This window comes from Vanacampus margaritifer, chromosome 11 (assembly GCF_051991255.1).
Source record: "Vanacampus margaritifer isolate UIUO_Vmar chromosome 11, RoL_Vmar_1.0, whole genome shotgun sequence".
NCBI lineage: Eukaryota > Metazoa > Chordata > Actinopteri > Syngnathiformes > Syngnathidae > Vanacampus > Vanacampus margaritifer.
In genome coordinates, this window is record NC_135442.1 from 10,397,624 (window position 1) to 10,423,143 (window position 25,520).

At 39.0% G+C, this 25,520-nt stretch overlaps 1 protein-coding gene across 5 annotated transcripts in view; it reads right to left on the bottom strand.

Moving 5' to 3' along the window:
* Positions 1–25,520, bottom strand: part of pard3bb (par-3 family cell polarity regulator beta b) — a 164,820-nt gene that overhangs the window by 84,491 nt on the left and 54,809 nt on the right. For all 5 annotated transcript variants that reach the window (XM_077580357.1, XM_077580356.1, XM_077580355.1 and 2 more), the window contains 5 exons: positions 20,390–20,492; positions 20,198–20,298; positions 16,662–16,700; positions 8,292–8,507; positions 3,149–3,374 (listed from right to left, as the gene is read on the bottom strand). In XM_077580357.1, the coding sequence (XP_077436483.1) occupies positions 3,149–3,374; positions 8,292–8,507; positions 16,662–16,700; positions 20,198–20,298; positions 20,390–20,492 (685 nt within the window). The remainder of the gene's footprint in view (positions 1–3,148; positions 3,375–8,291; positions 8,508–16,661; positions 16,701–20,197; positions 20,299–20,389; positions 20,493–25,520) is intronic.

The following is a 25,520-nucleotide window of genomic DNA, read 5'->3' on the forward strand; positions in this document are numbered from 1 at the left end:
GGGTAATGCGGGTTTTATTTTTGTGATACTTTGCAAAGTCCATCAAGAAAGAAAAAGTGTTCTCTCTTTTTTTTTTTTTTTTTTCCCTCAGATGGTGCATGGACAAATGAAAAGGTAATTGCAGGTAAAAGCAAAGTGTGATCACTGAACATGATTAATATAATCACACCAAAAACTAGACACATTAGGAGTACGTGTGACTGACTATACCACTACCTTCAGAGCATTATGGTTTACATTTACCCCGATGCGAGTGGAGCAGATCTCGGCCTAGATGGAACTCTAAGCAGCGCCAATTTGCCCTCTTAGTCTCCAACCATTACATGCAATCAAATGTAGATAGGGAGCTGAGGCTTGAGGGAAAAGAAAGCCAGGGACATTTTGAATTATATAAAGATTACCGTGCGACAGGACTGGAAAAAAAAAAAAAGGTTAGAAGAAAAGAAAATGAAGGTTGATGCTCAAATTAAAATTACCATCGAAATTAAGGTAAAAAAAAAAAAGAAAGTATAAACACAGGCAATAAAAATGTTCGTTCCTGATATAAAATCATTTATAAAACAAATAATAATACAACTATTTAATTGGTGAAGCTCGGGCGAGTTATCCATTCGATGAGGATCAGATCAGATACACCCAACCAGGCACAAAAACAGCAAATGAGCACAATTTCAAAGTCAACAGCTACAGCATAACATTGGCAGCAGCATTGGAAGAAGAAAAAAAAAAGGGAAAAAGATTTTCATTCATCATTCAGATATGTATAATGCACTGCTGTCTTATGTAATGTATCATGCGCGAAGATGGAGCTGTGAACAGCTGCTAAGAGAAAATTCTACAGTGGTGAGTCACTCACTTAAGATGTACTGTATTTACATAAGGTGCATACAAAAAGTCAACACAACCCCTGTTCAAATGCCATGTTTTATTTAATTACAGAATTTCTTCCCTTTGACACCACTGGTACCATCTTATAGGCTTGACACCTGACTTGCACTATTTAGTTAGTGTTGTTAAGTTACCAAATATTGCAACATAAATAACTGTAAGGCACAACCAGTGGGATACAACTTTGCTTTATGTTTTTTTTTTTTTTTTAGATTCGTTGAACTTCACAGAGACAGGTTTCTAAGCAAATGTGTTTTAGAGATCAAATTACAAGCGCATGCTTTTCTACAGATGCGTATCAATGTAATGGTCATGTGAAATCCCAGTTCAATAACATATACAGACGCTCCCCTACTTACGAACATTCGAGTTGCGAACAACGGTACATACGAACATTTCTGCGCGTACAGTATGTCGAAAAATGTTCGGAAAGAAATGCTGTAAGTTAGATTTTGTGTTGCGCGTAGTGCTTCTTTCCGCCGCTAATACCGACGCTTGGCGCTGTGAGAGCTCATTGGAGGCTGAGCAACGTGGCGAGGAGGAGGAGGAAGAAAACGCCGGTCCCGATGAAGCAGGAAATAACTTTTGAAGCCGATTCCAGCAACGACGAAGAATCTCTCATGATATAAAATCCTCCTCTTCCTCCTCCATCAAATCCTTAAGCATCGAGTACATCTTCCAAAAGTAAGTTAAACTTCATTTTATTTATCTTATTACGTACATGTACATACTGTGTGTGTGTCTCGCTCTCTCTCTCTAACATACGTAGTACAGTACAGTACAGTACGTATTCTCTCCATTTTATTAAAAGTTTTTTTTCAGTACAATCCAATGCAGGTTACTTGTACAAGCCTTAAACATACTTATATAAACCTTCAATATACTTATATAGGCTTTAAACATAAATTATAATACAAAATATAGCACTGAAGCAACTTACGAACAAATTCACCTTACGAACGATCGTCCGGAACGTAACTCGTTCGTAAGGTGGGGAGCGTCTGTACCTGGTTTCAGGTTCTAATTAAAGCAGAAAGTGCACATTGTTCATCGAAACAGTCGGCCCATTCACACCCTGTATGTACCTACTGTACTCTCCCCTCTCACACTGAAAGATCCGTATAGTATTTGAGTTAATCACAGCAAATAGCTTCAAGAGATAATTTTAAGCACCTCTTAAAGAAATTGGGCCACCGCTCTTAGAGTGTTCTTTGTGTGCTTGCGAACACGTGATAAGTGCTTCACGGGGGTAAAGTGTGTGGACGTGTGCAATACGAGTGGATGGGGGTGATCACATACTGGGGGCTTGTTTATTTGCACTGAATGGAAAAAGAGGTTATACATACTGAATTCCATATTGCGTTATCTGATATTCACTGATTCGGCCATGTTAAATTGATGTTGTGACGTGTGCAGATGCAGGATATGCAGTGTTGACTATCGTGCCTGAATGTGCAACATTGGAGGGAAACAACATGCATGTGAGGCTTGCATCTAATTCACACTCATGTTATGTCCTGATATGGTTGTAGTCCGACATTATCCGTGCATCCATTTTGCTTATCCTCATTAGCGTCACGGGCGACCAGAGCCTATCCCAGGTTACTTCAGACTGGGTACGCCCAAGACTGGTCATCAGCCAATCGCGGGGCACATACAGAAAAACAACATTCTGGTCTCACATACTGTTATTTAGAGTCTATAATTAACCTAAATGTATGTTTTTTTATGTGGGTAGAAGGCAAAGTACTGTGAGAACATGAAAACACCACACAAGAGATTCAAACATCCAAATTTCAGACCTGCGAGCCAGATGTGCTAGCCAGTACCCCAATGTGCTGCCCTTGGCTGACATTGTATGAAATCAAAATGACTTTTTCAAAGTGGTAGCTTTAAAAAGTTTGCACTTCTAACGGCACATTCCAAAGGCGGTTGGAAATAAATTGCTCGGGTTGATTCACAAAAATCAGCTCTTGTTCCCGTGACCGACCTTGATGTCATAAAACTGTTTTGTGGCACAACTACATTTTAGAAGCTCATTGAAGGTAAAACAAATAAAATGTTTATAGGGTCCTGTAGTAGTACAGCAAGTTCAAGGTTTTTTTATGTGTTTATTTAATTTACTCTATTGTGTCTTAGCAGTGACGTAATCGGTTTCTTTAAGTTTTAGACTGTTACTTTAAACCCAGTGAAATATGTGAGAAACTATCACTCTCGATCCGTTAGCAAATATTAGGGAAAAGGAGTGAAAAAAACTCACCTCAGCAGGCCGAAGCCTAATTTCTTCGACTTCTTTTCAGTCTCCTCAGACTCCTCTGCTCTTTTCTTCTCCTTTTCTTTTCCTTTTCCTTTGTTTTTCTCCTTCTTCTTGGTTTTCACTTTCTTTTTCTTGTCCGCTTTTGTTTTCTCCTCCACCGGATCGCCCACCCCTTGTCGCGACGAGCTACTCGCTGGCGTTTCCCGTCCAGAACTCTGCTCTGATGCATCTAGAGCAGACGATGAGAAATAGAATGAGAATTGGATGGTGCGGAATAAGGGAACTAAAAGGCACTGCTGTGTTTCTAACCATCTGATATCAAACTTGCAGCACTTAAGCCTTCTTTAAAATCAATTAAATCGTCATTGACCCAAACAACTGTGGCTGTTGACTAATGTTTAAGTAACTTTTTTTTTTTTTACCTAATTCTGGTTACTTAATTCTGCCTGTTAGCGAGAGCCACCACATCGTGATAACTTACATTGATGTTTCTGCATTTGGCAATTTATTATTATATTATATTATTAGTATGGGATTTTTTTTAATAGGTTTTAGGTGAACTAATGAATACACACACACTCGCACGCACATACAAAAAAAAATATATATATATATATATATATATATATATATATATATATATATATATATATATATATATATATACAGACGCTCGCCTCGGGGATGTGATTTGACCAAAGTGAAATTATCTGAAAATTTAGCCGGGGGTCTGGGGGCCGCTGGCACCCAGCTAGGTCCAGGGCAGTGCCCTTGTTGGGGGACAAGGGGGGCGAAGCCCCCCGGAGCTCATGGGTTTTCCGTGTTTTGAAGTACTTTCAATGCACTCACATGACAAAGAAATAGACAAAACAACAGCATAAATTTTCAATGTATATTGAACTATCCCATATAAAATGGCAGTTTTAGTCAACTCAAAATCAGTCACATTCAAAAACATTGGACTGCCTTTGCTTTTAAAAACTATCACTGAGAATATCATCATATCTAACTAATGTGATTACTAAGTTAACACATAAATAATGTTGAAGAGTTCAAATTTCATGAACAAATAATTGTATCATGACCAAATGAAAAGTAACTCATATTAGAGCATACCACAAATGTCTTTGTTATAGCAGAAGATGTTATCTGTCGGAGTCATGTGCATACACAATGAACTACTAAAAAAAAAAAACTGAATTTTTTTTTTGGGGGGGAGATAAAAAAAGCGGAATTCCGCGAATTAGCGGAAAAATCACATCCCTGTCCCCTACTTATGAACATTCGAGTTACGAACAACGGTACATACGAACATTTCTGCGCGTACAGTATGTCGAAAAATGTTCGGGCAGAGATGCTGTAAGTTAGATTTTGTATTGCGCGTAGTGCTTCTTTCCGCCGCTAAAACCGACGCTTGGCGCTGTGAGAGCTCATTGGAGGCTCAGCAACGTGTCGAGGAGGAGGAGGAAGAAACGCCGGTCCCCATGAAGGAGGAAATAACTTTTGAAGCCGATTCCAGCGACGACGAAGAATCTCTCATGATATAAAATCCTCCTCTTCCTCCTCCTCCATCATCTCCTTAAGCATCGAGTACATCTTCCAAAAGTAAGTTAAACTTGATTTTATTTATCTTATTACGTACATGTACATACTGTGTGTGTCTCACTCTCTCTCTCTAACATACGTAGTACAGTACAGTACTGTACGTATTCTCTCCATTTTATTAAAAGTTTTTTTCAGTACAAACCAATGCAGGTTACTTGTACAAGCCTTAAACATACTTATATAAACCTTCAATATACTTATATAGGCTTTAAACATAAATTATAATACAAAATATAGCACTGAAGCAACTTACGAACAAATTCACCTTACGAACGATCGTCCGGAACGTAACTCGTTCGTAAGGTGGGGAGCGTCTGTATATATAAAATAAAAATAAAAAATAAAGGAGAGCAATGATGACATGTCAAATCGAATGAACAATACTGAGCTCTCCAGTAAAGAAAAAATTAAATAATAATAATAATGTTTAAGTAACTGCACGTCTTTAGAAACAGTGGATATCACAGCTTCCTCACAGTTCTTAGGGTTGGGGTTCGAATCACAGCTCCAAATGAGTATTTGCATGTCCGCTCATCTGTCACTGATACAGTATTTACCATACCTAAGCAAACATTTTTTACAGAAATTCTGAACGGCATCGTTGTGGGGGCACTTTCAAGGACTGCTCTCTGTCAATTAACAGCGGCTTCCAAAAGTTTGGAACAATTAGAACCATGGTGACAGACAGGGCCGGTGCGTGTGTGCAGTGTTGACATGCCCTATTAGGCCCATCCTGTGTGTAGTGTAGTGATCTGAAACAGGCCATCTCATTACTCTGGTGGTGACTGATAAGAGTTTTCTGCTAATAACACTACTGGGAATTAAGCCACACCTCGCAGTGAAACAAACCAAGCAGATAGCGTTTACCTCCTGAATAAATATTTAAAGCTAAAGCCCAACTAAATATTGAATCATATGCTGAAGGGCAATCTGCTGCATTGCTTCATACTGTTTGTGTTGACAGCGTTGTGGCATTCTGCACAAATACCGTGTTTTTCTAGGTCAGCAAAAAAAAAGTGAAGGGGGCAAACACCGCAAATGGATGAAAGTAGTAAGTATGCATTGATCACTAGGTCAAAGAGGGGGGGGAAAGAGCAGCAGTGAGGACATACAGTATATGTGAACTATTAAACGTAGGTTAAATATAAGGTTAAATATAACAGAGTGTCCACATCTTCACTTTCAAAAAAGGAGGACACTCGACCCGGCCTCGAGATACTTAAATGATAATACGTTATTACTATTTTAACGTTTGCCTCCTCTGTATGGATAAAAAAATAAAACTCTCTTACTTGACAAATAATAATAATAATAAAAAAAGAATGGGCACGGTGGCTGACTGGTTAGCACGTCCGCCACCCAGTGCAGAGGACGTGAGATCAAGTCTGGGATTCGGCCTTCCTGGGTGGAGTTTGCATGTTCTCCCCGTGCTTGCGTGGGTTTTCTCCGGGTACTCCGGTTTCCTCCCACATTCCAAAGACATGCATGGCAGGTTAATTGAACACTCCAAATTGACCATAGGTGTGATTGTGAGTATGGTTGTTCGTCTCTATGTGCCCTGCGATTGGCTGGCAACCAGTTCGGGGTGTACCCTGCCTACTGCCCGAAGCCAGCTGGGATAGGCTCCAGCACCCCCGCGACCCTTGTGAGGACAAGCGGTTACGAAAATGGATGAATGGATAAAAAAATAATGACATAATGTTGCAAAACTTTTTTGCTACTTCTTTTTTTCTTTCTTAATTGAGCGGGAAGGGATCAAACTGGCACCCTCCTGCTTGTGTGTGCACAATGCTACCAGCGAGCTGAAATTGTGGCCGACCGTATTTGAATGCTCAGGAAGTGAAGTACAGTGGTACCTCGGCTCACGAACGCTTCAGCTCACAAACTTTTCGCCTCACGAACATTAAATTCGCGAGCATTTTGTCTCGGCTGACGAACTAGTTTTCGGCGGACGAACCAAATCTCGCGACACGAGAAATCACGAGAAGCTGACGCACGCTCACGGCGTCCCAGTTCGTCGCCCCCTTTGTTTGAGTGCGGACGTGGTTTGTGTTCAGTAGACATTTTGGATCATTTTGTAGTACTTTTGGAGTGTACTTTTTCTACCATGGGACCGAAAAAGACCCCACAAAAGGCTAGTGTTAAGCCTAAGAAGACATTGTAGAAAATTACGGTCGAGCAGAAGAAGGAGATCATCGACAAACACGAACGAGGTGCGCGTTTGTCAGCATCAAGTGAGAGCATCAACACCATGTTAGCAAAGTGGAGTGATGTGCAGGATTTGGTCGAACAGTACCATTCAGAAAAGACTGTGGCTATGAGAATCATCAACATGATGAATGATAATGTGCTGCCTCAGTTTCGTAAGACCTTACAACTCAGAAAGCAACAGGTGTCAATTAAGAGGTTTTTAGTCAGCAACAAGGATAAAGAGTCTCCTAAGAAGCAAAGAAGAGAAGCCACACCGGAGTACTCTCCTTCCAAACAGTAACTCCCTCCCTCCCTCCTCCTCCTCCCACTCCATTCCATCAAGCCTTCAACTACTGTACCATCACAAAGGCAAGTTGCAAGTTTTGCAAATAAAAACACTTTATTATACAGTACAGTGTATTTCTTTAATTACAATACAATAGCACATTTATTATACATAAAATAAGGTATATTTTGTGTAGTTTTAAGGCTTTTTTAGTAGAAAATTGTGTTTTATGGGGACCTGGGAACGGATTATTCTCATTTCAATGGTTTCCTATGGGAAATACTTGTTTGGAAGACAAACTTTTCGGCTCATATACTCTCTGTGGGAACCAATTACGTTCGTGAGCCAAGGTACCACTGTACAAATAACGCGGACCTAATTTTTCTTTTAGAAAAATAAAATACTTTCTTAATATACATGCAAACACACAAAACCTGCCTTTTTCCTCCTAGACCCCTCAACACAGACGGTGCACTCCGCCTCTCATTTTTCACGCAATGAAAAACTGACATTTTCATGAATTTATTTAAAAAAAAAAAAACGGACAAGATGTTAAAAAGCGGTCATGTCCGGAAAAATTGGACATTTGGTCACCTTAATATAACATTTGTCAAAAATTCAAAAGTAAATATATCATTTTGAAACCAATCATACGTAGTTATCCTAATCCAGTTTTAAACTTCTCCACAACTTTATCCCGGACTTTTACTAAGTCAAAAAGCTGCAGTGAAATTTGGTGTAGAGTTGTGGCAAAATGTTTTCCAGTAACACCAATGCTGTGTTTCTCTAAAATGTTGATACTTTAATATTGATTCACCTTGCTTTGATATTATTGTGACCACTTCACATGTATTCTAAAAATGTCAGTAGTCGTACCGCATACTGCAGCGACCCATTCAACAGTTACCACACCTCAGAACTGTGACGGACACATGCTAATCTTGCTAATCATGCTTTGCGATCAATTACGCTGCTGTTGCAGAGCAGTCGACATTGCAAATATTTTTACACACATTTGATTTGTTGGTTTCAAACATACTAATATAAGCTCAAAATGACACTTACCATCATAGTCTTCAGGCGGCCCATCATAGGACTTATCAATAGCTGCCCTGAAGCTCTCGTTGCAACCTCTTCCTCTGACCATATTTGGACGAGGGCGATGGAAAGGTAGGAGTTCATTCTTTCTATTCACTTCAGACATAGCAGTCTGCAAACTCTCCAGTGAACAGGACTTTTTCAAGCCCAGTGTCGGGCCAAGTCCAGCAGGGGTTTGCGGAGCTAAAAGGAGAGCAGCAGAGCACAAAGATTAGGATGGGGACAAAAATACAGAAGAAGATGGCCAGGAGTCAGAAGGACTATGGCATGGATGGCCTTTCTCGAGCGATTGTGCCATGAAACCAAAACTGGGATTGAGTTTACTGTGGCATTGTTGAGTTTGTGATGGATGTGTTTGCCGGAGTCTAACGGGTTCGCTATCCATCATGACGGCATTGAGAGATATTACTGAGGGGAGCAGCAGAAGGAATGATGAACACAACAGAAGTGTAGTCGATCGCTAAAAGAAATATCCAAAGCCAAAGAGTTTGTAGGTGTAAGTTGGACCATCTGGAGGATGCAAAGGTGATGTGAAACGTGTAACTGACTGGATTGCAAAGTTTTAACACATTCAGATGGGGAAAAAAAATAGAAAACAGTTGCAATCAAGGGTGTTATTTTGTGGAGTTCTTGTGGGAGTATGGATGGATTTTCACCACTTAAGAAATTTCTATAATTAAATGCTTCATATTGTGCTTCCTGAGCTTTGCCGTGGTTTACGAAATGGATAGGAGGAATAACACCAGTGAGGTAGCAAATCAAGTTTATTCTCCAGAACATGGTGACAGAGAGGAAAAAAATGAAAAGTGGTGAGCAAGACTCGGCCTGCTGCCAGCTCAAAATGCATTTGTACAGGTTAACATTATGCACACACACACACACACACACACACATGCACACAAACGCACCTGATGGCTGGAGATTGTCGATACGATGCCACTTTGATTCATGATAGCTAAACCAGAATCACTTAAGATAATGATTCCCTATACACATGACTGGTCTTGCGGTGTTTGAATGTGTGTGTAGTTTGTCCCGAGATTAGAAGGCTGATGACTACGTGACTGTAGCATCAATTTTGGCCCACCCACGCCAGCACACACACAAACACACACACACACACACACACACACTCACAGACTGCATGCATGCATAATGTACATTGGCTGCTGGCAGGAGAGATGGACAGAGGCTATGACTGGTGATGCTCCTATCCATAAACACACTACACATTATGTCCAGATGCCTACTCTAATTATAATTTAATGGAGACAATAGCCAGAAAATTAATCGGTAACATAATACAACCATTAGCTGCGGCCTGTAGAAAATACTCAGTCGAACCGATACTCAATCAGTTGAAATGTGTTATTATATCATGACATGGTTGCTGTTTGTGTACAAAGAAAAAGTCAAAGGTCTGATTGAACCAGCACCATCCGGTTTGGCAGAGCAAAGCGATAGCAGTGGGCTAAAGTTCTAGGCTGCTGTCAGAGGTCAGGACTTTATTAGAACGCTTAGGAAGTGAGGTATGTAAAATGCTGACCTGTTGTTTTGTCTTTAAAAGAAAACACTATTTTAAAATATATATCAATAATAAAACGCACACAAAAAAACTGCCTTTCCTTTTTCTTTAAACCCATCGCGATCGACTTGGGCAGTCCATGGTCTACTAGTAGTGGTAACACGGTGGACTCCACCTCTGATTTTCACGTAATGAAAACCGGACATTTCTATGAATTTATAAATGGTTTCCAGTCAATGACAAGACTATAGATTTAGTGGGACTTGAGCCATCTATCCATCTATTTATTGTGTAATGAATATACATTTACTGATGAGCTAAACCGTGAACTTACACACAAATAAATACACTCTTGCCTTTTTCTGGATTAGTAAGATGTTGTTAAATTCTGTTATATCCAAACGTTATTGTGAGTTGTAATTTTGTGGTAGAATGCTGAATGGGTGGTTTACAAGACGTGTTTACAAACGTAACTTGATTATGGCATTTATGCAAGTAAGATATAAATAGCTATTTTCTTGCACAAGCTATGAATGTTAAGTTTACGTTAAAACATATTTAAAATCGGTAGACATTATAGTTGTCTGAACATTGGGCACAGGATTTATTTTTGAATAAATGAAACCTTTAACTAATTTGCTCCCAAAAACGTATAAGTATGTTCTATTTTAAATATTAACATGCTCCCAAAAACGTATTTACACGTTTTTATGCTAGAGCATACGGAAGGCTTTGATGCAGCCTCTGAACTGAAGAGAAAGCTTAAAGCAATGGCAGTTACTACAAAAACGGCCAGCAGGTGGCAGCAGAGTATAAGAGATCAACCAGGGCCATGTTGCAAAAAGGATCTTTTTCCCACAGTTTTAAACAGATTTGTGAATAATAATGGAACTTAACTACATAAAAAAAATGGAAACAGATAGAAATATCCTTTGATGATGATGAAAGAAGAGACTAATGTTTATTTTGGTCGGTTCCATGTTTTTATAGAAATAGAACACAATATTCTGTGAGTCTTGCAAAATCAGTCAAAATCCAGTAAAACAGCCGGGAGCGAAGGGGATTGCTTCAGTGAAAACGGCTGGGAGTGAATGAGTTAAATAAACATTGTTTTTTTTTTTACTTAGAATAAAATGACTTAAAATCATAATTGTCCAGAATGAATGAAAGAAAAAAATCTAGGTTTAAATTTTTGGTCATATCGTCTTATTTATCAGTATCTTGAATATACTGTCAATAACAGGGAGCAAGATTGAACATTCATTTTTCTACTGGAGATCAACAATTCGTGAGGTTTAATATCTTCAGTTTAAGATATTCTACACAAAAGCCCAAAGCGGTTTGTTATGTTGTCACTCAAACACACTTGCTCTCCAGCACAAAGTATTTGTTCATAGCAGGATTTGTGTCATAAATGTAATTACTGCGGTCCAAATGTAAGATGATAGCATTAAGCTGCTTTTGGAGGGAGAGTGAGAAAGAGAGAGAGGGAGAGAGACATGACAGAGCAAGCGATTAGTTGGAAAGGGTGAGAATAGGCTACTGGCACAGGAAAACAGACACTAAGACGATGGCACAGAAACAGAAACAAAGAGCACGAGAAATGAAAGAGAAAAGAGGAGCATGACAACAAGAAAAGAAGTCTTGAAAATAAAACACAACGAGGTAGCCTGCCAAGCTACCCCAAAGCTATTTTGTTGGCACGGAGGCAATAGGCTACTTTCAAAGTCAAAATTACACTAAGGAGCAGCTTAACAGCACGCTGCAGCAACAGAGCCAGCAAACCGAACAACAATCCTCACTTCAAGAATGTCAAACTACAATAAGGAGTCTCTTACTGAGATGTAGCTTCTATTTAGGCTGAGGCTACAAGCTAAACATCAAGCTAAACAAATAGCTACCTTATAGTGACGTACTGCGCTAACTTGACACTTACCATTCGTCTGTGTTGGAGGTTTCCAACATACTCAACCTATTTTGTTGTTTTTAGTTCGAAACGTTCCCCACCCAACTGTTCCCTCTTCCTGTATTTGCATAGAAGCGGTGAGACAACAAACTAGTTGGGCCAGATTTACAAATGCCCTTTCCGCCAGTTGCTGCCAAGTAACTGCTTCAATGAAGACACAGTCAATCCACAACACTAACTTCAGGAAAAAACGTCACATTGATCGATTGATCCATTTCAAAGAAACAATTATATTTCAAGTGTTATATAGAAGTAGATGTGGTCCTTTGACTGGTTAAAAAAAAAAAATACTTGTGAGTGGTATCTGTTGCGTTGAGTCATGTATCACTGATTCCTGCAAATGGACAAAAATAAAGCAATTCAACAGGGACCAGGGTTCATTGCTTCTTGAAAATGAACGACATCATCTTCATTCTCATATCTTAGAAGTCTATTCAGTTATCTTCGCTGAGCTGGAAGGATAGATTAGCGTGCCGGACAGCAAAAGTGTCGTCCTGGCGACTTGATTTAAATCAAACAATAATGCAAGTCTGCAGCATTGGAAGTAAGAAATCGTGCTGGGCTTTACTCCAAACAGAAGAATATTTCCTCCCAATATCCTTATGGTACCCTTTCACGGGCACCATATTTCAAATTCCAATCTAATGGGCCAAGCGTATAGAAGTTGTTGTCCCATTTGTTAGAGGCGACTCCCGAGCTCGACTAAAACTCACCTTTGCTCATAATCTGAGGCTCCCTGAGAGACTGAATATCGCAGCACTAGATGTAAGAAAGCCACGATCATTTAGGCAAGCTGGCCTAAGCATCTGCTCCTTTTGACTCCAGTCTGACTACCACTTAGCGGGAAAAATGTGAAAGTCAATGGCTGCTTTGCCTCATCCATGCCTCGAGGAACAAAGTGTTAGTACAAGAAATGATATCAGGCTTGTTTAGATGCTTAGAAATGATCCCTTATATCAAGACGATCCTTAATCTGATAGTTCGAGTTCCTCAACGTGGATTTCACATTACATCTTATCTCAGATCATTTACATTTTAAATCACACCAAAGAAAAAAAAAAAAAGTACAGATTTACGGTGCAATGAGCAGTGTATGTTTCATTGGCCCTGGGTGATTTCTATTATTAGTCCCTGATGGGAAATCCCATTAACTGAATTTTAATGTATCGAAGCACTTCCTCATTCGGTAAAAAACACTCAATAACTCCAGAATGCTTGTAGATGAACTTTTCAAGAACTTGGAAAATACATTTTTAATTTTCATAACATTTCATTGCTGCATAAACCCTGTATACCTTTTTATATGGTTATAAATCAAGTGAGCCGGATTTCGCATCATGTGATCGGATCGGGACAACTCCAGCCGATAACATCCTTTTTTACAATTTACATTTATGGACACAAAAAGCACATTAAGGACCGCTGTTGCATTTAATGCATACAAGGCAAGTCAGTGCTCCTTAGACAAACACAACTGTTTATAAATGAATCCATCTTATGGGAAGTTACTGACATAATCAAGACAGAAACAAATGGCCTCCCTCTCTTGTTGCCTTTCTCTTTCAAGCATCATAACGTATACAACACGCCCACGCGTCATTGATAACCGTGTAGAAGCTGATAGAGATAAATGGCTGCAGCGGCGGAAAAGGACAGCGCTGACCATCTACTGATTACTGCTCACTTTTATTGGCTTACTGGGGAAGACGGAGAGGGGTCAAGGGGCATTCACTACACAAAGCGGAATCCAAGAGAGCTCCAAGAGGAAGATAAGTGAGCAAAGCAAAGTTGTTTTTTTTTTAGTCTAAACAGACACAGAAAATGAAGTAGAACAGGACAAAGACGTTGACTTATTTGTACTGCGTGTCTAAGGACTGTTGAGAAGAGCTATTGTGCGGCGATATACACGTGTACACACCCGTAGAGACTCACAGAGATGTACCCGCTCTCTCTCTCTGACAAATCAATACGTCAATCCATATAAACCCATCTCGGTGGCTTTTAGCTTGAATCCTGAGCAAAGTCGGCGAGAAGCAGCGAGACACGGAAACAATGGGCAAAAAGACGAAAACAAATCTGAAAGAAAAAAAAAGGCGACAGATAGCCGTAAACAATCGCAGAGGGACGGGGATATAGCGAGAAATGGCTCTCTGAAGACACGTTTTTTTTTGGTTTTTTTTGGGCAGAGTCTTGGCACTATGTGACTGTCATCAAAGTCAAAGTTGCACGAGGGAGAGATTCAGACAATGGGCTGCAGCGGTCTCTCCCTCAGCATCACGTACAAACACATTTTCAGGGAGCCGTTGTTCGTTCTAAGCCCCTCCGCCTGATTGTCAGCCTCTAAGCCTGAATGGTGTTGGCAAGAAAAAGACGTGTGCGAGGGCAAGTAAGAGCACAAGAGTGAGGACATTAGTGGTGGGCGGAGGAAGAAATAATTGGGGAAGAAAAAGACATTCAAAACGGAACGTTAAATCCAAAGCTGAAAAGTATTTACACCAAATAGTCGCTATGCAAAAAGGTCATTATAAAATGGATCGGTTCGACTTGTGCTGAGTGTTTTATTCTCCTGTCTGGTAAAAACATTCTGACACACATTTAAAATACACTTTTGCGCATAAATGAATACATTTATACACATATTCATGTGCTCATTACGCACACACACAAAGCTCTGGGCTGTTTCTATTAACGGGGGGTAAAAGAAGAAACATAACTGTAACCACTTGTTTTTTTTTTGTCACATCAGCAATATGCTTAGCAAACTTCTTCCGTCCTATTTAAAATGGCTTCAGGAAAGAGACCAACTGCAGTTGAAAAAGTTTGGGTCGATAAAATATTAGCGCTGATTTCATGCTTTAGCTCTCGGAAAAAACGATTAGCTCAATCATTAGGATCATTGTAATGCGATATCTCTGGCGTGAATATGATGCGCATCAGTCGACACATTTCCTGACCGTGCTGTATTGAATTTCTATACTGTCTAATATTGCGTTGATGGGAGAGAATTCATATGCAATAAGAAGTGCCGTTTATGTCACTCCACGTCTCGGAGTCTGCTAAATTACAATATAATGTGGAGTGGATTATTTTCCGACGCATGATGAAGAATTTCCATCATCATCATTACGCCATATGGAAAGGATGATCATCAAACGTGTGTTGCTTTTTGGGGTGCGGAGGGGGAAAATCGTCGCGGAAAGTACGAGAAAAAACAGCATTCCCATAAATGACTGCGTCAAAGCTGCTGATGTTTTCCCCCAAAAGCCCACCCATCACTGCTCACTCTTTTACCAAATCCATATTTATCCAAAGTCCTGGTAAATCTCATTGAAAAGAATTGCAAAAGAAATGCAACAGAGCTGAGTTGCGGGTGAACGTCATTAATATTTCCTAGCAAGCAAAAAGCCATATAATGCCTTATAACATACCGAAGACTCCTTGAGTGTAATTTCTGTTTTTCTACTTGTACTGTGAATCTTAAATCTTCATAAATGGTTTCATTTATTTTACAAGAATCCACTTCATACCATTAACCTATAATGCACTTTCCCAAATTCTGGCATGTAAGATATGCATCCAAATTAAAGGAACAGGTCCAAAACAATGTTGGGAAAGGGTTAGAAAAGAAATGGTTTCCCCTCTGCTTTCCAAGCAGTTAAAAATGAGCCATTTCTGTTTTATTAGTGTTTTATGTCTATAAAGCACATGTTGCAATCTTCCCATGATTTCTCCTTAATGCACATTATGCCTTCATGCAAACTTGCCTTTTTTGTTAGTGGTTATGGACCTTTTAAATAAAAACTAATAGTGAGTTTAAAGGCAAGGAAAAGGCAGAATGTGGAAAAAGACTGAAAAGGTATTTTCCAGAAAGGCTGACGCACTAGACAGGAAGGGAAATTCAGTGCTATCCCGTTATATCGCAGCTCAGATTTAGCAGCCCAGCTATTCGTGGATTTCAAAGGCGACCACAATTTAAAAAAAAAAAAAAATTTTTTTAATTTTGATTAAGTTCAACTGAGTTTGGTATCGTCAATGGTAAACACTGAATGACAATTTCATTTACGGTGGTGCCTGAGATACGAGAAACCCGATTTAGAAGATTAGAAGCTGACTTTTTGTTTTGACTTGTGAGCCAAAATTTGAGATACAAGTACGGTATGGTGGCAATGAAATCACATCACTTTCTAACAAGCATGTACTATATACATATTGAGGTATTATACTGCCCCCAGGTGGTCAAGGCGTGCACACCAGAAGAAGCAGCGCAATGTCTATTGAATGGGGTAAATGCCACGGACTTCCGAGTTCGGGTTTCACGCATCAGCGGCGTTTCCGGCCACTGATTCAACCCCCCCCGCCCCCCCAAAGGGGCCCACACGTCGCAAACAGGTAACGGAAACAAAGCCGATGTGTGAAAAACCAGGTAGTCGGAAGTCCCGCCTCCTCCATGGCATATACCCGAAAAAAGCAAGAAGAAGAAAAAAAAAGTTTCAAAAAGTGTTTCATTTCTCTAAATTCTATTTAACTCATTACTATATGATTTATATATAAAATATTGTAGAGTTCTAATTTTATCATTAAAAACATTACAAAATTTTTTGGAGAGAGACAAATATGTTATGGGGGTAGTTATAGTTTTTTTTTCTCTTTTTTTTTCTGGTGAGGTGTGTGTGGGGTAAACACTGCAAAAGACAGTGATTTAGTACAGCTTCATATGAAATATTGTAAAAATCTAGCTTGTATTCATCATAAAACTTATTTAATTTTTTTTTATATAAACATAATAAAGGCCCCACGATGTGTGTGTTGCCAATATGCGGATGTAAGTTGGTGAAGGTTCCCTCACCTGCAATGTTTTCAACCAGGGATCCTGCATGGCTCTCATCTGCTGAAACAAATAAAAATTATCAATAATCCTGACACATATTGTACACACCAAGCAAGCCCCAGTTCAGAGTAGCGTTGAAATTATTAGCTCTACTTGATCTCCACATTTTCCACTCATCTTGCCCAACTTTCCAAACGTGCGAAAAGTCCCTCTTCTCAACCCCACCACCCAATCTTGTCATTGACACCATCTGATCTTTTTTTTTCCCCGGGATGTTTAGTCAGCATCACAGCTAGCAGGACATCTCATTCGTCACTAACCCTCACTTTTCTCTTTGAACATGTCAGTCGGGGGGGTGTTCATCTCAGACGTCGCTTCACTTTCGCCTCTTTCCATTCTTCTCGCTACTCAATGATTGTTTCTTAAACAACACTCAAACTAAACCAGCTGTGTTGGCCTTTTTCCACCACAGTTTTCATAATTGTCCCTAGTCAAGCTTTGCGTTACTTTTCACCTATAAAAAGGGCACTTTGGAGATTTTGCTGCCTTTGGTGGTGAAGAAACAAAAAAAACAAAAAAAAAACACTAACTGTCGGGTAGCACTCTGCCAAATATGCACTGAGACCACAAAAACCAAACAGTAAATGGCTGTACGCTGCAAATACTTTCCTCATCAAAAGCAAGCTTAAAATGTAATTCGATCACTGTGCGTCGGTAAGCGCGTCTGACCACATCAGTTTGTGGCTAATTTTTATGAGTGCTTCAGCAGCCAAGATTTTTGGCAAATCACTGCACGTCTACTTTCGCGCAGATCAAGTGCGTGTGCATACCCCGCACAGTTGAGATGTCTCATTTCATTTGGAAAGCTTGCGTCAAGCTAATATAACGAGCCTGTTGTTTTCATAGAAATGCAACGATTGGTTGCATATACAGTACACAAACACGTCTGCAAAAGACAAATACAGATATTGCAAAACTACCACTGTAAAAGCATAAATAATTAAATGTGGGTCAAATATGTTGTGTTAGTATTAAAAAAATAAAAATAATTGTAGAGGGTGGCCAGTGGAGCAATGTGGATCTTATTCTCATTTAAATGAATGGAGGGGAAGCCCAGACCAAAGAAATGACATGCCACAAATAAAAACTTCGAGTAACTGAACCTCCCCCATAAAAAGGTTCATAATTGCCTCTAGATGCCACAAGATGGTGGCAAAATAAAACTTTTGTCCAAAAGAAGCTACTCAACTCACTTTAACCCTAGTGACCCAAGAACCTTTTTCTTCTTTGGAAAATTATGAATTATATATTAAATGACTGCTATAAGTTCACTGAACACCAAAATATATGTTTTTTCAATTTTAACCCTTTTTTTTTTAACTAGGTCAGAGTTGCTAATTTATCAAAATATATATAAAACATACTCCTAGGCATTCTGCACCATGATATGAAATAGATTAACAAAAAAAAAAACACAATTTTACCATCTGATGGTTTGCTGAGAAGATGATTTTGTTTGGATTGATTTCCAGCTCAACAAAACAGCATGTTGCCAGCCATCTTGTCACCACCACCACTCTGGCTCATGTAAGTGCAATATTCATCAACTAGATGGCCCCATGCAGGGGTCAGAAGTGGCACTCTGGACTTTTAAAGTTAAATTTGCAAAAAAAAAAAAAAAGGTCTGTTATTTGAGTAGCAGAATTTCTAGGGGCCAAATTTGACCCCGTGGGTTCTCCAGGGTTAACATTGTTCCTTGGCACAGAGATGCCACAAGATGGCAGCAAAGACATACTGTACTTTTATTGCTTTGGTCTGAGCCCAAAAACAGAAAATAGGTAAGTTTCTAACATATAATGGAGGAAAGGTTCAACCCCACGCCTCCAAAATAAATAAATAAATCAGCCAAAATGCGATTTATTTCTTCATTGTATTTATTTATTTGAATGCTGAGCTGCATATATGTATTATCCTTTACATCCATGTTGTCACATTAACACTTCTGGAGCTATTTCTGTTTAGGCTTTGCATGTTGTTACATGTGTTCTGTGAATGTATGCATAGAACAAGACAGTCAAAAAATAAATTGGATTGCAATTTAATTGGAATTTCCCAGCAGTTGGACCTGCAATGTAAATCAAGCCCACGAATGACTGAAACTGCATGAAAAGGGAAATAAAGTGTGGGACAAAGAACGTTTATGATTTCGCACTCGTTTTTAAGATGCTGATATATTTTTTTTTATTGTCTGCTTGGTGAAGAAAATCTGCTAAATTATGCAGTTTGGCCCATAAACCAAATGCTGATGATGGTTTTCGTTTCTGTGTTTCTCTACAGGGGGTCCTCAGCCGACAGTGTTATGTTTCTAAGGCGCTGATGTACACGGTAGTAAAGCCATAATGACAGTAAATATTTGGAAAAACACATGCAGACCATGGATATAGAACAATAAAAATAAAAGTAAATACATTGGTAATTGAGGGTGCCTTGTTTTTACACATGATGTGCACCGTTAGTAAACTTGCAACGTCGTATCCTGTCTTTACTTGATGATAGTTTTGCAATGCAAAGCCACCTCTCCAGCTATCCTATCATTTTGGATTTGCGATTACAATAGCAGTTGGATGCAATACTTTAACCCTGGAGAACCCACGGGGTCAAATTTGGCCCCTAGAAATTTTGCTACTCAAATAGCAATGATCTTTTTTTTTATTTATTTTTTTACAAATTTAACTTCAAAAGTCCAGAGTGCCACTTCTGACCCCTGCATGGGGCCATCTAGTGGATGAATATTGCACTTACATGAGCCAGAGTGGTGGTGACAAGATGGCTGGCAACATGCTGTTTTTGTTGAGCTGGAAATCAATCCAAACAAAACCATCTTCTCAGCAAACCATCAGATGGTAAAATTGTGTGGTTTTTTTTTGTTAATCTATTTCATATCATGTTGCAGAATGCCTAGGAGTATGTTTTATATATATATATATTTTGATAAATTAGCAACTCTGAGCTAGTTCAAAAAAAGGGTTAAAATTGAAAAAACATATATTTTGGTGTTCAGGGAACTTATAGCAGTCATTTAATGTATAATTCATAATTTTCCAAAGAAGAAAAGGTTTCTTGGGTTCTCCAGGGTTAAAGTAATGTTTTTTTTTTCCTGATTGGTGCCTGATCTTGTTTCCAATCTAACTGTATATGAATACAACACAACTTTCCTGAACTCCATGTTTGTTTATTTCTCTGGTGTCACCAAAATATACTTCAACTTTTATTTTGTTAAATGAACCTCTTCTAATGTATGTCATACAGAAGGGCATGCAGACAATCCTATACCCAAGCACTAATATGCATATACATAGGCACTGAATGATATTAGTATATGCAAGGGTGTGATTAGTGTGAGTGTGTCTACGTCAGCATAGATATTGCTCACATGTGGCTCAGAGACAGATATTGTAACTGCCATGTGAGAACATTTAAATGTACAGTATGTGAAAATAAGAAGAATGCAAAGAATGTAAGGTATAAAAAAAAAAGAAAAAAAGAAAGCCCACCAGTGTGTGTCAGGTTCGGAGTGGTGCCCAAGTCGATGCTCTTGGAGGCCTTGACATGTTGAAACTGCTGCTGGATCTCGTACTGGGACGGAGACATTTCCCTAGAATCAACAATCAAACATCACGTTTGCTTAATACTTACAATATTTTTAAACCCACTAAATGTCTCAATCGCTGACATTTTCAACTCGCCTTTCATGTAGGTAGGAAAATTGCTGAGCAGAGCTTCTTGCCTCTGTTCCATGTCCATTCTGCTCTGCCTCTTCATCCATGTGAGAGTAACTTGCATATGACCCTGAAAAGTATACACTGACATTCAGCCCTTGTTTTTGTTTTGTCCGATTCATTGGCTTATTGTCTGTTCTAGGGGTGTTAGAAAAAATCGATTCGGCAATATATCGCGATATTACAGCGCGCAATTCTTGAATCGATTCGATATGCAGCCGAATCGATTTTTAAACATTTTAAATATTCAACAAAACGTCTTACTTAGGGTTAGGATTTACACATTAAGCATGGAAGAATGTTATATTAATGGAACATTAAGACTTAATATTTTATTTCAGTGCTGGTCAAACATGAAACAGACTGCAACCTGTTTGTTGAATGCAGTGGCTCAGTTATAAGCCTGAATTTTCAGATAAAAATTTAAATAAAAATTCATACAAATATTACAGTGTACATGTACAAGTTTACTGATTAGTATTTCTAAATTTGAGTTTAAAAAAATCGCAATAATCAATTTATAGATTCGTATCGGGATTAATCGGCATCGAATCGAATCGTGACCTATAGATCGTGATAAGAATCGAATCGCCAGGTACTAGGCAATTCCCACCCCTAGTCTGTTTAAAAAAAAAAAACATTTTTATTACAAGGTGGCGGTAAGCATGGACCATATTTTATTGCATGGTTCACCTGTACATGATGAGAGAGCTTACACTACTGAAACAAATTATCCATGAAATATAAAACATACCTAATGTATGTTTTTCCTGGTCTAAGTGCACCCTTAATTAAGTTCCATTGTAAAGTTCTCCTGTATGCACACACGATCCCCGAAGCTCACCCTGAGTGATTATCACTTATTTGCTCATCCCTCAACCGAGGTCGTTTTTCCTCGATTACGCAGGTTTAGGAGTTCTGTTTGTCCAAAACATTTCCTTTTGTGAATTGCAAAGGCCGCCGCTGTGCTCTTGGGAACATGAAGTGCCATAGATTTATTTTGCAATTCTTCTAATTTCTGAGCTTTGTTGTCTCTCAGCTCGTGTTTCTTTGACCTTGTGGGCTGTGGTTTTGTTTTCGTTTTAGTTTTGATACGCCTTTCCAATGTATGTGCAGTTCCCATATATTTTGGACTATAAGTCGCACCAGTCAAAAAAAATGCATCATAAAGAAGAAAAAAAAAAAGGCTCTTATGTCCCATTTTGGTAAAACTAGTGTTTGTTGCCACTTCTCACGGCAACAAATGAAGGACTAGTTTAGCAGGCGACATCCACCACGACAAGGATTTACTATTAACAGCAGAAAAAAAGGTCCAAAGGGAGCAATAACCAGCCATGATTCTACCTTTGGTCACAATGTAAAACAGCCATTCCGCCATAAGCTATTATAAACTAAAAAGTACAACTTTTTTGTCGTGCCATGCGGAAGTTTCGAATCCAACCAGAGCTCGGTCGCTGCTGTCCATGATTTTAGGTGAGAGTCCCATCTCAAATTTTTATATATGCAAGTGGAACCTGAGTAAAAGACGCAGGACCAGCCAAACTATGAAAAAAAAGTGTGACTTGTGGTCTAAAAAAAAATAATGTAAACAAAATGACTGATGTAAGGTGGATTTATTATTTTCAGTATTTTTTTTATAAAACACCAAGCACAGGAGCCAGCTAAGAAGAATACGACTCAACTGTGTGTGCTTTCACACAGCCAAGATGGAATCCCACATTTAGATATTGAGACGCATACCAACGTTGGCCTTCGTCCCGCCATTCCATCCGGTACCTTTCACGCAGCTCCACTGAAGCTCTGGCTTGCTTTCTTACAATCAGATATATTTATTATTACTCCTTTCAGATCTCCCATTCATCATCATATCTTCCACTCCATTTTCCATTTTTTTCGTCTAAGTTAGTCATTTCTCGTCACTGCCAGCACCTTAATCAGCTGAACTGTCAAAAACACATTCTTTTTTCACCTCTCTCTCACACGCACACACACACACACACACAAATCTGTTCTCACCGCCTCCCACTCTTTGATGTGAAAAAGGCATTTGTTCTGTTAAAGAAAAATCATTCGGGGTTTGCTCCAGTAGCAGATGTCCTTTTTTTTTTTTTTTTTTGCATCCGACCTTCCGTATTTGGAAGCCTCCTTTTCGCTTTCATAGCACGCTCGGAATATACACACATAAACTTAGAAGAGCTTGAAAAACATCCTTACCTTTATGCGCATGTGAATGACACTGTAGATGAGGTGAATTTGAAGAGCAAGGTCAGACGTGTTTACCAGAGCCAGTGCAAACACACAAAACACACACTAACCCACACAGATAACACAGTTTGATTCTGGCTAACAATTCCAACATTAGATGCTTACTCTACCACTCTCACATTTGCACACACCAGAGAGGGAATACACACATTTTAAACAAGAGCCTCGCACAGATACCCACTATGATTATATTGTGCAAACTTATGCATATTCATACACCAAACAGATTAGGTGAAGAAGTTAAATTTTGGGAAGAAGAAGAAGAAAAAAAAGAACTTGACAAACATAATAAGAATAAAAAGTAATGTAAGAGAGTGAGGGAGAGATCATTCATTAAAATTGTCAAGGAGATGACAATACCGGTCCTGGTTATTTTTTTTGTCATCTTTGAAACACTAATTGGTTTGATTTATATTATTAGCTTAGTGTTTCTGTTTACTGAGGTTATTGGAAAAGAAATGCCAGCAATAAAGGTTTGATTTTCAAAGCTAAAGTTTAGAAGCAGAACTCTGGGCTGAATTGGAACACTCTTCCTTGAAGGCGGGAAAAAGTAGTCATACCCCTTGAGTTATTCAACATTTTTGCACGGCACGACCACAAACATAAACGGCATATTTTGTTGACATTTTATGTGAAAGTTAAACACAGATTAGCAGATAATCATGAAGTGAAACAAAGTGTTTATCTTATTTCAAACTTGTTTTACAACAAAAAAAAAAAAACGGAAAGACAGAGACCTTCTAAAGTTTGGGATTATTTCAAACATAAAAAAAAGAATAAAGTGCAATTTGTCTCCTACAAAGCGGAACGATCCCCAAAAGCATGTCTATGATCGCCAACACAAGGTATATAGCTAATTTGTAATGTAATTCATGCGCAAGTTACTATGGCCAAAACAGATGCCTAGGCATAAAAAAAAAAAAATATATATATATATATATATATATATATATATATATATATATAAAAATATATATATTTTTAATTGAACTCTTTGACTGCCAGACGTTTTCAGAAACGGGTTGTCGCCAGTGCCAGCCGATTTAAGCATTTTGACTGATCTTTCAAGGTCCACAGGTCTACCTTATTCCGTTCTTCAGTAATCAACAATAGAAAATGGTTAGTTTCACCGAAATGCTGTTTTGAAACGGAGAAAAAGAGCTTTTTGTGAAACGATGTTATTTCATGCACTCTAGTGAATTCTACAATTCTTTTTGTCCATGAATGATGCCACAAACACCTAAATAGTGCTTTACTTCTGTAATACACCACCACAATTATGTGGATGTTTCAAATACAGTTTTTCTTTTTGTAACACTGCCCTGCGTGCAAGGAGACAGAGCAGGATTTGCACAACAGATACGTTTCACTTCGATTGTCCGTTTCGCGTGCAGACGTTACACTTTCTTGACGGCCTTTTTTTCCGGGGAATAGCAAGTAGCAGACTGTACACACTCCTCCGATGAATATGCATTGGACTCGGGGCACTCTTCGTCGTCCGATTGAACGACCGCCTGAGCGTGCTCGGTTGTGCTCCGCGTTTTCCGGTGTTAGCATCCCTAGCCCGTGAACCTTTATGACGTCGTCATAGCCGCCGCGTCAGCGCTCCCAACTTCGGCGTCAACCTCGGAGTCACCATCATCATCATCATCGATGATGATCATCGTCGTCATCAATGTGCTCTTTAGCGTTGGTCGATGCCTTTCGTCTTTGAAAAAAATTTCCAAGTGTGAGCTGCTTGCAACCGCCATTGTTTGCTTCCTCAGCCATCTCGCAACGCCTCACGTCTTCTACTGCCGCGTCAACGCTTCCAACCTCGGAGTCACCATCATCATCATCGATGATGATCATCGTCGTCATCAATGTGCTCTTTAGCGTTGGTCGATGCTTTTCGTCTTTGAAAAAAAATGCTCGAGCGTGAGCTGCTTGCAAACCGGTCGCCATGTTCTCTTCTCTTCCCTTCCCCAGCCATTGTCCCCTCTAGCTCCGCCTCACGTCTTCTACTGACGCCTACCCAATCTTGTCAAAAGAGAGTCATCGCTGCCCTCTAGGGGCCAAAAATAGTCATTAGGCTCACTAGACCTGCTTGAAACTTTCACCACAGCTGGGCAAGGCTTTACTCCACCCGTTTCAAAAAAAAAATAAAAAAACAATGGGTGGAAGTCTTTTAACGTCTTTGGCGCTCCTCCGTAGGTTTTTGCAGAACGTCATTTAACGTCTTTGGCAGTAAAAGAGTTAAAAAAATAAAATAAAATAAATATTAGGAAAAAAAATATATATATATATATATATATATATATATATATATATATATATATATATATATATATATATATATAGAGATAGATAGATAGCTATATAGACATTAACAGGCAGGCAAAACCTAAGCTCTACACATTTATTCCCTGGCTCCCACATCACTCACCAAGCCAGGCCCTTCCTTAATTATGTGGCGATCCAATAGGGAAACAATAATACTGGCTCCTCACTTGCACATTTTGTTGCTGAACAATGCAAAATCAGTTAGCTCAATTACTCACCCAATCGATGTGATACCCGCTACACAAAAAAATATTTGATAGCTGATATCCATAATGCATCCTCTTTAACGACGTATTCCAAACATTTTTCTCATAAAAATGTCACTGAAGAAATTGAGGCTGACACGAGCAATAGTTTATGAGACAGTATATTTGAAGAAAAAGTGCAAGGTGGTCAGTTATATCCATAAAAAGCCAATCAGGTCAATATTTCAGCTTTGTAGCTACTGTATTGTAGCTCGCTTGACAAACAGCCCCGTGTCTCACGCCAAAGTCATTAGAAGAGTGGAAAA